At 42.0% G+C, this 15,172-nt stretch overlaps 1 protein-coding gene across 1 annotated transcript; it reads left to right on the top strand.

Annotated features, from left to right (window-relative positions):
• The first annotated feature begins 8,777 nt into the window (after positions 1–8,777).
• Positions 8,778–14,031, top strand: LOC139330732 (alpha-2-HS-glycoprotein). The gene is made up of 7 exons (XM_070961816.1): positions 8,778–9,011; positions 10,080–10,190; positions 10,408–10,495; positions 11,423–11,589; positions 12,088–12,195; positions 12,702–12,788; positions 13,546–14,031. The coding sequence occupies exons 1-7, from the start codon at positions 8,778–8,780 to the stop codon at positions 14,029–14,031; spliced, it is 1,281 nt and encodes a 426-aa protein (XP_070817917.1).
• Positions 14,032–15,172: the final 1,141 nt, after the last annotated feature.

Raw genomic sequence — 15,172 nt, 5'->3', positions numbered from 1 at the left:
AAGAAAATGTGATGAAGTGCCATCTCAGATGCCTTTCCAATGGACAAAATGTGATAAATGGCCATGGGGTGTCCTTCCAGTGGGCAAAATGTGATAAAGTGTCATCTCAGATGCCTTTCCAGTGAAGAAAATATGATGAAGTTCCTTCAAGGGTGCCATTGCAGTGGACAAAATGTGATAACTTGCCCCCTAGAATTCCTTTCCAGTGGAGAAAATGTGATAAAGTGCCCTCTCAGGTGTCTTTCCAATGGACAAAACAGAATAAAGTGCACTGTCAGGTGGCCTTTTTAGTGTTTTCACCCATGCCCTTTAGACTGCCAGAGTTCGCCACTGTTAACTATCACTGTTCACTGCCAAGTGTTAGGAGAGCCTGATTATTCCAGAGAAATGGAAATGTGCAATATATCACTTCTAGTTAGTACGAGTTGGTTTAATACTGTTTTAGCTGATTTCAAGAAAATCCCTCTCAGACAAGAAGTGCTTAGAAGAGAAGACGTACAGGCTCGAGTAATGAATAAGCAGAATCAGGGTTGTGTCATATCAATCAGAGATGCTGAACAGCAAAATTGTCACTTTTTAAATGAAGATGTCACAGATTATCACTACAAAGCATGCAACAGGCTTCTGCACACTACTAGGCAGCTGCAAGACACAGATCAAAAACAGAAAAAATGAGTAATATTTGATGGACATTAAAGATAGAAAAAAAATTGCTAAGTGATTTTGAAAGACTGGGCTGAGACTTAGGTGGATCGCAGTAAGATTAAAAGATTACTCTGGAGAAAGTGAAAGCAAAAGATAATTGAAATGGCCTGCAGCCAAAGACATCCATGTCTGTGGTATATGAGGCAGTCTGAGAAATACAATGTGTAGGCTCGCAGATCGGTGGCTTGTTGACAGAAAAGACACAGGTACAGTATATCCAGTCAACAATGTGAAACATTACAGCACAGGATTAGACTTAAACAGAACAGGAGCTATTATAAAAAATGAGATGGGAGAATTTAAATGTGTGAAAGCTTATTAAAACATCTCACCCCAAAACAAAGACTGTACCTCAGACGTTGGAGCAGATGGACATAAAAGGGATGAGAGGTGTAAAGTCTAGAAATATGAAAGTTAAAAAATGGTTAGTCATCATGAAGCTGAAATCGGGTGGCGAGCACACACATGCATGCATGCACGTACACATGCGTGCGTTCTCACACATACTCAGATCTACACACACACGTGCGCGTGCGTACACGTACTCACACAGGCTGAGACATCCAGAGCATCCTCTGTGTGCCAGGCTCTTCCTCCAGGGTGAGTTAGTGGTGCTTTTAAGTGCCGACATCAAAGAGGCCTGTATGGGTGTATAAATAGGCTTTAGGGCTGGAAAAGTTTTAGTTGTCATGAGTTTGATACCCAGTCGGTTAGACAAGGTCATGCATTGACTCAGTGACTTCTCCCTAACCCCTCTCACACATAAAAACACATGAGCACACACACACAGAAGAGTACATGGACACACAAGAGTCAGACAACCAGCTGCACACAGGCTTTCAGCTGCCATACACACATATCTAAACCCTTTTGAGTATGCACATATAAGCAAGTGCACGCCAGACAGACAAATAGCAAGAAGAGGTTAAGACATTTTCCCAAAAAGCCACAATATTACTGGCAAGTAATTATTTTTTGGTGTGGCAGGTGACTGGTCGTGATACATCTTTCAGTTTGGAGGTGAAATGAGGAGTGGGCACTGCATCACGAGGGCCGGAGTTTAGAGTACCACACATGGCACTTCAATCACAGTCAGTGATTGAGCCAGTCTCTCATACAGCGCGTCATCATCCCAGCTCTGGGCTTCTATATTACAACCTGGCATGACTATGTTCCTCTGCATGCGCTCTCTGTGACTTGAACTGATGCGCTGTGTTTACACTATCATTCACTGTTAATGGCCACTCAGCTTATCTGTGTCTCTCACTCACATTAATTTGCATGACAGACAATTCTGTGAATGACAAGCCAAAAGTCGTGTAAAAATACCATAGCTTCATCAGTTCATGTTTTTCTATTTGAACAATGTGTGTGTGTGTGTGTGTGTGTGTGTGTGTGTGTGTGTGTGTGTGTGTGTGTGTGTGTGTGTGTGTGTGTGTGAAAAATGTTGTGTGGTTGAGTCTCTTTGCTCTCAATAACAGTTTCCTTGTTCACAGCAAACAAGCTCTGATAAGAAAATCTCACATCTAGCTGCTAAATACAGTCCAGTATCAGTAGGAATTACTTCCATATTGGGTGATTCTACACTTTATAGTTTGCATCCTGTGCCAGCGCTGGGTGGCAATACAGGAAGAAGTGAGCCCTATATGTAGCCAGACGTGTGGATGTGCAGGTTGCAGTTGTGGAAGATGGAGAAACAAGCCTGACTTTCAGGCAGGAGGCCGAGGATCGTCTCCTGTTTCATACCTGCAATTAAAATAACCATGATTTTTATGTGTGAGTGTTTTAATTGTCCAACTATAACTTAACTGTTGGTTATTTACTTTAACAACAATCTTTCCCTAACATATCGTAGTTGTCAGAAAAGTGAGAATTTAAAAAAAAACATTTGCATGGATGTTAACAAATGCTGCTATTGAACTGATTTTTTTCCATTGGTGGAGACCCAAACAGTGATAAAACATGGATTAAAAAATATCCAGCTTGTCATTCATTAGGTGGCACGTAACATGACTTCAACAGGATTTAGAATAAAAAATCACATTGCTCTGTTTCTGCTACATGTTGAAGCAACTCTTTGTCAACACATTAATCATTACAGCTTTATGATGTGGTATGTATGTCCTCCTCGTGACCGGTAGTCCAAGTCCCAAGTAGAGTCTCGAACTGTAACGGGAAGGTTTGGGACCCACTTGCAGTACCACCAATACACGGAAATCGCTTTCACTGACTTCAATCACAAACGTGTGACAGACAGATAAACTGTAATACAGATCAATGTCCCAATGAACTATTGAGAGTCTCTTGAAATGTTTGGCAAGCCAACTGGAGAACAGAAGATCAGGCGAAGTCAAAGGCAGACACGTCCAGTAACAAGAGATCAGTCCAATAAAGAACAATCTGGCCCTGTTGTGAGTGTGGGAGAGAAGCTTAAATACTGGACTGATTGGGAATGAATCTCAGGTGTGTGGGCAGGTGGGCGTGGCTGGCAGAGGAGTGAGAGTGGAAAAGCACTGACTGAGCAGGTGAACAGATGAAAGGAAATGGCAGCTGGAAAGAGACTCGATGTGCTGTGACAGGAATAATGGCTGGTAAAAAAGCAAGGGTAGATGAACTCCCAGTGGTTGTTATATGATGGTCATGCCAACTAAGCCTAATGTATACTTTGATCACTTTAATTTAATAAATTAAACAGTTTAGTCAAAAAAGAGAAATAATTGAGCTAATACACTAAACGCATTAAAATACAGAGATATCGCAACTAATTACAAAGAAAATATCAGCTTATGGTAAACTGTACATCAAAGTGCCAGAGGTTTACATCGCCACGATGGGCATGAAAACATGAAACTTCTCATATTAAAACTAATGTTTCTGTGCAGGTGTCCTATACTCATTTACTTCCTGCGGCTGCAGCAAGAGAAGCTGAATACACGATGAGGAAATCAAGAGTCCTAAGATGACTGCATTATACAAGTAAAATGACAGGGTTTTGTGACAACTGCTGCAGAGGACGCCAGTCAGCAGAGAAAGCTCTTTTAACACTCACACATTGACCAATTACAGTTCAATTTCATTTGTTCAGCATCATTTTTGTGACCAGAGCAGTGTGGGAAGCAGGTCTTTGAGGGGAGAAAGAGTTTGAAACCAATTAAATGAGGACATTATCCTTCCTCCTGCTCTCTCTCCATCCTAATGTCTTCCCTTCTCTGTGCAGACTGTGACCAATAAGATAAGAAAGAAATCCCAGCAGCATCTTGTGAAAGAAAGAAAACAGTGAACACAGAAGGAGAGAGAAGACGAAAGCAAAGATTGTGTTCATGTGAGTGTAAGCATGTGAGATATAGATAAGGGGGATGATGTGCAAAAGATAAAGGCTAGCTGCCATCATGTAATTTTGTTCTATCCATTCACATGTATCAGTGAGATATGGGCAAAGCAGTGATGAAAGACAAAATGTAAATACTTTGACTGTGACACACAAATCCCAGGTAGAATGTGGTTATAAAGGGAAAGAGGAGAAACGGCATTGGCCTTATTTTTTCTTAAATGTGCCGTGCAGTGAAGAAACCAATTCTTTTCCTCCTCTACTGGCAGGCGATGTGACACAGGAGGAGATTTCTGCCAGTATTTCCCCCAGAAATGTGTTCTTGGCAAGGTGGAACAGTCTGTGAAACAGCATTTAGACCATGCTATACTGAAATTTTCTGTTGAAAACAATACTAATGAACTTCCCCGAAACAGCATTTAGACCGTGGCAGAGCAAAACTTTCCACTGCAAGTAACTCCAATGAAACCTTTCAAAACAGTATTTAGACCACATCAAACTGAGATTCTCTTCTCTTCCCTTCTCCTCTTACCCCCAGCCCATCACTGTACAAAGTGAACAGCAGGAGCCCCAGTGGCAGCAGCCCCATCGTATCAGGGCCTGGGCATCACTACAGCGTGGCATCTCTCCGCAGCGAGCACAAGGGGAGATTACTCTGTGCTCACATCAAAGGAGGTTTGTCTAACTTGGGTCTGGTGTTGTGCTGGTAGAGCGAGTCCTTGGAGCAGCCTTGCCGTTCTTATCTCTCCCCCACAGACTCTTTCTGCTTTCTGCTGCAACACAACTAGCTGCCGGTAACACTGACGCATGCAATCATGGCTCTGCACGGTCAAATGTGCACACAGGCAAACACTAGAGCACATTCTCTTGTATGAAAACGCGCGCACAAATGCACATGCGTTCACAAAGACAGACACAACATTGAGGCAGCTTTTTTTTTCCCCCCTCTGATATTGGCAGAATTTGTTCTGCTGAGTGAGTCGCTCTCCCTCGCTCTCCCTCCTCCAGCCTCTGTTGAGAGATGAACCTGGTTCAGTGAATATTTGAAATAGGTTAAATGATTATCCCCAGACAGATGCTTGCAAAAAGGAACCCAATACACTTGATTAATGTTAAATATTTTAAGCACTCAAAGTGTACCGACCAGCAAAGTGAACAAAGCACTTAGATGAAACATATAAACAAACTGTGTTTTCACTGATAATCCTGACTTTTATGCAAATTGATTGCTCAAATGATTTAAACCTGAAAATGACTTTGGAACAGTTAAAATAAGAAGAGTCTACAACCATGCTAGCAGCTCTGTGAAGCTGGAATTAGGCACAGAGGTGCTATGAGCTAACCACTAACATCAGCATGCTAACATTTTCCAAATGACAATGCCAGTGTCACATGCTTACATTCACATGAACACAATGTTTGCATGAATTTCATCACAGCAACTCATAGTGTGACTCAGCAGTGTGTATGGCCCCCGCGTGCCCGTATGCACTCGCGACATCGTCTGGGCATGCTCCTGATGAGTCGACGGATGGTATCCTGGGGGATCTCCACCCAGACCTGGATCAGGGCATCGGTGAGCTCCTGGACAGTCTGTGGTAGTACCTGGTGGCGTCAGATGCTGGATGATGTTACAGGCAGCATAACGTTCACCACAGCGTCTCCAGACTCTTTGAAGCCTGTCACATGTGCTCAGTGTGAAACTGTTCTCATCTATGAAGAGAACAGGGCACCAGTGGCAGTCCTGACAATTCTGGGTTGGTGAATGCCAATGCACGGTGCATGAGCACAGGTCCCACTAGAGGAGACTCATGGAGCCTGTTTCTGACAGTTTGGTCAGAAACATGCACACCAGTGGCCTGCTGGAGATGATTTTGTAGGACTCTGGCAGTGCTCCTCCTGTTCCTCCTCACACAAATGAGCAGATACCGGTCCTGCTGCTTGGTTCGTGCCATTCTACAGCCCTGGCCAGCTCTCCTTGTGTCACTGCCGGTCTCCTGGTATCTCCTCCATGCTCTTGAGACTGTACTGGGAGACACTGCAAACCTTCTTGCAAACCTCACGTATGGATGTGCCATCCTGGAGGAGCTGGACTAACTGTGCAACCTGACTGGGCTGCAGGTACTGCCTCATGCCACCAGTAGTGACCAGGACACTAACAGAACTCAAAACTAGAGAAGAATCAGTCAGAAAGGATAAGGAGAGAGCAATTGTCTGTGGCCACCACATGCAAAACCATTCTTTTGGGGGGTTTGCAACAAAGCAGGTGTAACTGAGGCTACGTTTACACGGAAATGATCTGAACAGAAAACGCAAAAGTGGCGTTGTGTTCTCACTTTTTATTCCGTGTTTAGACGGGAGTTTTTTGGGGGGGAAATCTGCATGCATACAGTGACGCAAAAGTGGAATCAGAGAACGTCAGGGACGGGCTCTAGCAGATCGAAACACACTTTTGCGTTTTTACTTTTTAGACGGGAACGCGACGGTGGAGCGTTTTTAAGATCTCCACTCTAGAGGGGGGTTTCACTTTTTTGCATTTTTAAGCCCCAAAAATGCTGTCGCCATCTAAACGAAAGGCCCATCCGATAAAATATTTTATTGTTTTCACCCACAAGCGTTGTCGTGTAAACGGGGCCTGAGTCACAATCACTTGTGGTTCCTTAATGGACAGATGGATATCCCTGAAAAATAACTGACTGGTTTTATGATGATTAAGTGTTCCCTTAATCGTAAACGTGTATATACATGTACCTCAAATATGTCCTTAGGTATTCCACCACTGGTGGTGGTGTTAGAGGAAAAGTCAGAGGAAAGTCATTGGGACACATCGTCTGGCAGCCATGAATGTTTGTACAAAATGTGGTGCTATCCGTCTGTAACAGGGGTGTTTAGGACCCAAATGCAGTACCACCAGTGCACAAGATAGCTTTTACTAACTTTAATCTCAGACTTGGCAAAGACAGATAAACAGCCACACAGTTCAAAGTTCAGCTTGGTAATAAAGTCTCTCAGAATATCATCAGTTGCAAAGCACCAAGTGAGCAGAGGATACTCACTCAGTTCAGTACTTTTGGGAGATTACAAAGTCCCTTGAAATGTTTGGAGAGGCAACCCCAAACAAGCACAGGCAGACAGAAAAACCAGGAGGTGCAGGGCAAAACTCTTAATCAGAGACACAAGATTGATATATTTAGCAGTGAATAGGAGAACAGACATGGTCAAAGGCAGGCAGGCTCAGTTACAAGAGGTCAGTCTGATTGTGAATGCTGATGCTCATTGGGAATGAGGATCAGGTGAGGATCAGGTGAGCGCAGCTGGCAAAGGGAGTGAGAGTGGAAAAGTACTGGCTGAGCAGGTGAACAGATGAAAGGAAATGGCAGCATGTCAGAAAGTGAAGGCATCCATCCATTAGATCCTGAAATGTTTCATTGAAAACTTGCTGGTGGCACAAGACAAAAATAAAATCACAACCAGGGTCATTAAAATGCACCATGTAGGTAAGTGATGGACCGACTGAGTGACCAGCCAACACTGTGATCCCTGGAGCCACACCGCTAACACGGCTAATAAAAATTACATTTTCTTATTTCTTTCAAGTGTCCACAGACAAGATAGCTGAATTATCCATGCATTTTGTTTCGCACTTGAAAATCTGTGTAAAATAGATCAAATGTGCGTTAGGCAGACAGAGGCATAGTGTGTGTCCTTGTGTGTGTGCGCACACACACGGACACATGTGTGTGTCTTGCTCTTTACTTGACTGCAGACATTAATCGATCTTGTTGTGAACAATGGAAACTAATCTGACTGCTCCAAAAGTGTGAACCCCACCTATATCACACAGCGTAGCTTGATTACACTTTTTACTGCTTAGAAAAAAAAAAAAAAAATATATATATATATATATATATATATATATATATATATATATATATATATATATATATATATATATATATATATATATATATATATATATATATATATATATATATATATATATATAAGTATAGAAATTAATTTTTGTACATAGCCCAATGATCTGGAACCACTGACATAATTACCATTGCTTATTCACCATAATGAAGTAAATTCACTCAAATTACAGGACAGTTCAGTAAAATAAAGACAGGAAACATAAATATCAAAGTTACGAGGTTCTAATAGAACAGCATGTCTAATTAACTGGGTATCAGTGAATCATTAACCCAGTTCTGCCTGCTGGACCGCTGGACAGTTTAACCAGTTTCCCTGCAGTAGAGCATACCAGACTCACAGTGACCCCCCATGGTGAGATACTTGCATTACAACTGCAAAATGTGACACAATGAATTGGCCTTGGTACAACTTATAATGTAAATGTTTATTGCGCTAAATTAGTTCTCTTAACTACACTGCATACATCATTCAACCAGGATTAAAACAGCCCATGCATTGAGAATAAAATAGCATAAAATCATATTCATGCATGCCTATTCATGTATTATTATGTACATTATGGATAAAATGTTTGACATTTGCTCTTTTTGTCTTATAGGAAAGAGTTTTCTGCAGGTTAAACAAAGCATTTATTCACAAATATCAGCCCTCTCACAATCAAACAAACTTTGTCCTTGGCATCATGCCAACATCTGCCTCCTGTTTTGATTCCAAAAGTCACTCCAGAGACTGAACGCAAACACAAGAGAACAAACTTCACTTCAAACCTGCTCTGTCTTTAGCTCCTGCCTGAACCTCTGCCACCATGGACAAATCCATCTGCACGTTATTACCGCTATTATCCTTGCTTTCCATTCACACAGTGTGTGTGTACGGTGAGGGTTTTGCTCTGGCGCCCATTGAACTTGCTCCCATCCCCTGTAATGACAAAGCAGTGGAGAAGCTGTCTCGTCTGGCTGTCACTTACATCAATGAGGATCGCACTGATGGCTATAAGTTTGCACTCAACCGCATTGCAAATGTTCACCTGCATGCTCAGGTCAGTACAGAGACAAATGCAAAGTGGGGAAGGATGATTGGGGTTGTTATAATACTCTGTCAGTGGGTGATTTGTTCATGTTTAACAAGGGCAGAGGGGTGGAAATGTTATTTTCCCTTCTGCTGTCGCCGAAATATCAAAACATCCCTGTGATAAAATGAAGTCGCTCATTGATAGATTTAACCAGCCGTGGCCAATCTTCATGTCAGTGGGATCCCATTTGAGAAGATTTGTGTGTTGTTGTCAGGAATGGCTGTGCACAGTCAAACTTCTAATCAGAAATCATCCTCTGACTTTGTCACAATGTGCTGACACTCCTCTGGGGAAATTATAATGAAATTAAACTCTGACTTCTCAGGGAATTGCTGTGGTCCCCAGACCCTAGTTTGGGAACCAATGTGCTATATCAAAGACGTGAAAAATATCCACTATTAAATGTGTAACCACTCGCTCGCACTTTGTTGTGAATGACCGCCATCAGTGCATGTTGCTTGTAATAAATGAAACATTAAAATAGAAGTACAGTCTTTTATGTCATGAAATGAGATGCCATCCCCTTTCACGGCTCATGAAAAAAGGCCTTTAGGACTGAAGTGACTGTTAATAAAGTCCAGGTCATTTCAGTCCAGGACCACTGGGACAGACCTTACTCAACAGGCCTTATGAACTTCATGCTGTCAGCTGCTCAAGGCTATTGTGGCAAGGTAATGGGATTGATCAGGTCTTAAGAGGCTCAGTTCAACTTCATGACCTGAAAAGGCTGCCGTTACACCTGCTCAATGTGTTGACATTTGTTTTCAGTGCTCTCGCTCAAATCAATATTGTCCAAAGTGGGGAAGGTGAAAGTGGAAGGGAAGTACAAAGAGCACCTCCTAAATGGTTCCTTAAAGATGTAACTGAACAAATGAAGGGCCTTAACAGAAGGCTTCTCGTACATTCCTTGAACAATTTGTGTTGATGCTTTATTTTTTCCACAACAAAAATACTGGTGCTGTTGGAAAGTCTGAGCTCTCACAATTGTTTGCGTCTCTTCTTTCCTATTACGTGTGTTTGCACTGTGCGTGTCAGGGCCCTGCGGGCAATGTGTATTACCTGGACCTGGATGTCCTGGAGACCAAGTGTCACATAGGCAGCCCAAAACCATGGAAACGCTGTGACATCAGACCATTCATGGAAACAGTAAGACACACAAACACGTGCACGTGCGCACACACGCAGTGGTGTTTCTATCATGTTTGGGGACATTACATAGACTTACATTAATTCCCTGGAGACTTACCCAAACTATAACCATAACCACTCTTTGCCTAACCCAACTTAAACTTAATCTCAAGTCTACTCATAATGTATTCCCTAAGAAAGTCTCAATAGTTTCTTTCTCTTTTATTCTTTTCAGCAAATCTCCGGTAACTGTAGCACCACCATTCTGCACACACCAGAGGGATACTCCTACCTGTACAGCTACGAATGCACTCTCGTCCCAGGTACCACTAACATATCAGTAGATTAGCAGTTTAGCATTTAGTCTTACATGACTGTGTGTTGCACAGAATGGCACAAAGTGTACACATTGGTGTGCTCAAGAAGCTCTTTGTGTCCATTTCCCTGTCATAATTGTGTACTGATTTATTACTGTACATGAAGAGAACTGACTGTAAATCTCCCCTAAACCTTGGACCTTAAACATATCAAGAAAAATTCTACATCACGATATCACAGAGACGATGTGATGCAAAAAAAAAGAAGGATTTTACTATATTGTGTTGTATGACATACTGTGTGGTTTTGTATCTTCAAAGATTAACTAAGCAGCTCATGTTTCTCATAAAGTCAATAACGTCGCTCAGTATACAAGGCTCATCAGGAGGAAAAGGAGAGAAAAGAAAGGAAGGTCCCTCTCAGAAAAGACTTTCTCTATGTAGATGTTTTAATATGTCACAACCAGGTGTAACTAATTACTGGAACGCCATAATGGAACTGAGCCATAATTAATGTAATTAGTTACACCTGTGCATTATCCACGATGACAAATCAAAATGTCGGCCATGAAAAATTGGTTTCACTCTAATTCAAACTGAGATTTGTTTGTTTATTTGTTTCTTTGATCACTTAAGGACCTTTAAGGGCCAAACTCTGCTCAAAATATAATTTATTCATCTTTAAGGAATCTTGAAGCTCTTGAAGTGAAACACCTGTGTCGGGGTACTGCAGGGGATTTATCAAATTATTTACCAGAGATGTTCCAAAACATTATTTTATTAATGATTCTGCTGTTACTTAAAACTGCTAATTATTGCTTTCACTTATTGTGAATGTGTTTCTGCCCTCCATATTCTGCATACAATATTTTGTTAGCTGTAATTTCAACACATGTTTACTTAATCAATATTATCCCTGTCTGGTCCTTGCAGATCCCCCAGAGAAGCTCCAGTTGACCTGTCCAACCTGCCCCCTCCTGCTGCATGTAGACAGCCAACAGGCCGTGAATGCTGCTCAGGCCACTCTGATGTCCTATAAGAGACAGTCCACACTGGGTGCAGGGCTCGGAGTGAAGAAGATCACCAGAGCTTCAGCGCAGGTACAACTGGATACACAGTTATTAACTTTGATAGGTGAAACAAAGCTGCAAGGCTGGTTTCATTGCACAGCAATGTGTTAAATGTTACATTTATTGGGAAATTACACTTAAGAAGAATCTCTGGGTGTGCATGAACAGACGGTGCAGTGCACCTTTGAGCTTCTGCGTGCCAGATGAGTACCGTTACTGCTTCACAATAACCATAATGACACAATAGCCTGGCAAGGTTGCAAAGGATTACTGAAGGCACTTTAGCCCTTACTGTCTGGCCAGGCGTTTGTTTGGAGAGCAAATGAGAGACTGAGTGGGACGCTTGGGGATGAAAGTTCAGTGTACTGCTCCTCTTTGCAAATGATAATTCACCTAAGGTAATATTTTTTGCGCTGTAAAACCAAGATGATAGTCATTACATTGCAGCAACCATGTATCTGTATCTGCCTGTAAATCTGTGTTTTTTTGTGCAATTTGCCCTTTTTTCACATAATTTCCATATTTGAGACTGTGCCAGTGAAAGCCACCTTTGTGGAGTACACGGTCCAAGAGTGTCCAGAGGGAGTGACGGAAAGAGGCACCTGCCAGCGGCTGACACTCGACTCTGACACAGAGGTACTCAGCACAGACAGTCCAGAGACTCAAGAGTCAAAATTAGGCATTGAAATGCTAAATCAGTGGAATACAGTCCTTTAATATTTGAAGAAGATCAGCTGCATGTATACCCTTGTTGATCTACTCACAAAAGAGGGATGTCATCGAACAACATTGTTTGAAGGAGCTCCATTAATTTATAGAAATGGATTCCTACATTGACAATCTGCCACTGTTATGGCACAAATTAATGTTGTTGTAAAAACTTAAATAAACATCAATCAGCCAGCATCTTGTTTACTATCACTGAAGCAGTTAGTTGAAGTGTTACTTGATGACATGACAGATTCATTTCTGGCACCACTGAAAGGCTGCTGCAATTGATTCTTTTATGACCGAAGCCCGACAGGTCCTGTCCTCCTTTTTCATTTATTATTTTATTATTCATTTATATGTTGTTGTTGTTTTCTTGCAGTGACCTCGTATCCTAAAAGAAATTAACAAAACCTTTCATCTCCTCTTCTCAGACTGCGGGTTTCTGTACAGGATCTGTGTATGGAGACTTGAATGGCCATTCTGATGCTCGGGTGTCCTGTGAGATGTTCAAAGTGCAGGTACAGAAAGCAGTTAAGAAATTGCATCAGAATCAGATACAGGTTTATATCCAAGACGGCTTCCATTTACAAGGATTTTGCTTTGGTGTTGTGGTGCAGAACAATCATAGCAGTCAAAAATATGTTATGCACCAATACACACTCCGTTTCCCGAACATATTATTACAGTTGTCAGAGTTCTCTTTCATGTTTTTTCTTGACAAACACAAGAGATAAATGAGATTTGACTCAAAGCCTATTTTGAGCCTCTTCTGTGATAATCTGTGAATCATGACAATATGTGAAATACTGCCGCAAAAACTTGTACACATCCAAAAAAAGAGCAGCACATTGGATTAAAATGTCAGTCAGAAAGAAAGTTCAACTTGAACCAAATGTGACATGAAGTGTCAATCGACAGTGTGGGACAGCAGTGGGAATGTAATGACCCACTGCCTGGTCGAGATGTCATCTATGTTTTATGCTCTGCTTTGTTTCCGAATTTGATAAAGCAACCTTTAAAATGCTAATGCAACTGTCTGAATGAATGCCACTGGCCATATAATTTTACTGTCATATCATTTGTGTTGTGTCTTCAAATGCATGTTTTCCTTGTGTGTGTTTAAACGTATGTGTGAGATTTGAAAGTGTATGGTTCTGTGCTATAATTATATTGTCTTGTCACTCCTTCTCAGAGCTGTGGTGTATCACGCTATCTTGCATGACTGAGGTTCTTTATGCAGGCAGCGAGTGAGTTTGATCGTGTCTCTGTCTGCAGAACGTGGACATCCTCAGACCAGTGCAGCCTCAGGTTCACAACCTCCCTCAGGACCCTGACATCCCAACCTTCCCGTCCCAGGTCGATGACCCGGGAAACGATCTTCAGCCTGTTCCCTCTGACCCCACACTGCCCCCTGCTGTTCAGCCACCACCATTTGACCCCACGCCCATTCACCCTGTGCCCTTTGACCCCTCTGTTGTGCTTAACCCCCCTCAGCCCTTCAGTTCATCTTCCAGTGAGTCTGCTGAAGGTCTAGTTAGAGGACCAGGTGCTGGTCCTTTTGATTCATCCTCTGAAGAGATCGGAGGCCCCATCGCACTGCGACCACCCTTAAACTTCCGCTACCAGAGGCGTGACCGCAAGAAACGACAGGCCTTGTTGGAGACCTCGCCCGCTCACAACCCTGTCTTCCTTTCTGATTTCCCCAGTGGGGTCTCTCCTTTCCGGTCCTGTCCTGGTCCCTCTCGATTCACCACAGTTTGACTGGTGTTGCACCGGAGTCCATTTGTTCATGTGTGATTCATCCAGTGAGGTGGTGGACCAACAAACTGCTCTGCTCCCCATCACTGGAGGCTTGTAATAATTTCTGTTAATGAGAGAAATGATATCTCCTCTCTCTGGCCTTGAAATGACATCTCTGTTGCTACTGTAACACCGCTGCCAAAAGCAGGCAAAGCTTAAAACAAATGTATTTGAAAATGGCTCCAAATAGTTGAACAATTTGAATAAATCTCAGTTTGAATTTCCTGTCAACTATTTGAAGAACTTGTATGCTTATCAGTCTGACAATACTTAACGTGACAGTTTTGGTCTAATAAAGCAATTCAAATTTGATTTTAGAGCTTGATTTATGGATTAGTTGATGGGAAATTTAAAGAACAAGACAAATCTGGAAATTCAAATGTGATTTTCATGTCATTTCATATCCTTCTAAGTTGAATATTTGGATTTTGGTCAGACAAAACAGAACATGAATGAAAGCTCTTGGGAAATGTGACAGTCATTTTTAATTAATTTGTGACATTTTGTAGTATAACTCCGTCACTTAATGAAAAAATGTTAGTTGCAGCCATAGAATATTTAGCTGCAGTGTTTTCTTACAACCCACACACTGAATTCCCATGTAGCACATTGAGCTAAAACATGATAATGGATCAATTAAATTAAACTTTCTTCGAAGTTGCCATGAAAGGTTTTACGGAAACTGACTGAACACTAAATATTACAAAAGATCACTTTGCAAGTTTTAGAGAAAAATACTGTGAGATAAGCAAAAAGTACTGCAATAGCATGCAATAGAATTGTGAGGGAGTACAAACACAGTTAAGTGGTCATTGAGCGTGGCCACTTAACTGGCGACAGCTTTACAGAGACGCGCAGTGAAGCAGAGGAAACGTCAAGCTTTATTATTAGGACACTTCACCACGGGGCCGAATAGCACTGAGGCGAAAGACAAGTGCAAGCATCTCAGGAAAGCTTTAAAAGCATGCAACTAGCTAAAGTGGGTCTTTGTCAACACAGAAAATAGAGCTTTTAGAAGGAGTGGACCGTCCATAGTGGAGATGTGACATGAAGTCATCTCATAGATGACTGGAGTGTCACTCAGTCTGACCTTCAATAAACA

This window comes from Chaetodon trifascialis, chromosome 4, assembly GCF_039877785.1.
Source record: "Chaetodon trifascialis isolate fChaTrf1 chromosome 4, fChaTrf1.hap1, whole genome shotgun sequence".
NCBI lineage: Eukaryota > Metazoa > Chordata > Actinopteri > Chaetodontiformes > Chaetodontidae > Chaetodon > Chaetodon trifascialis.
This window is presented reverse-complemented; position numbering and strand designations above follow the sequence as displayed.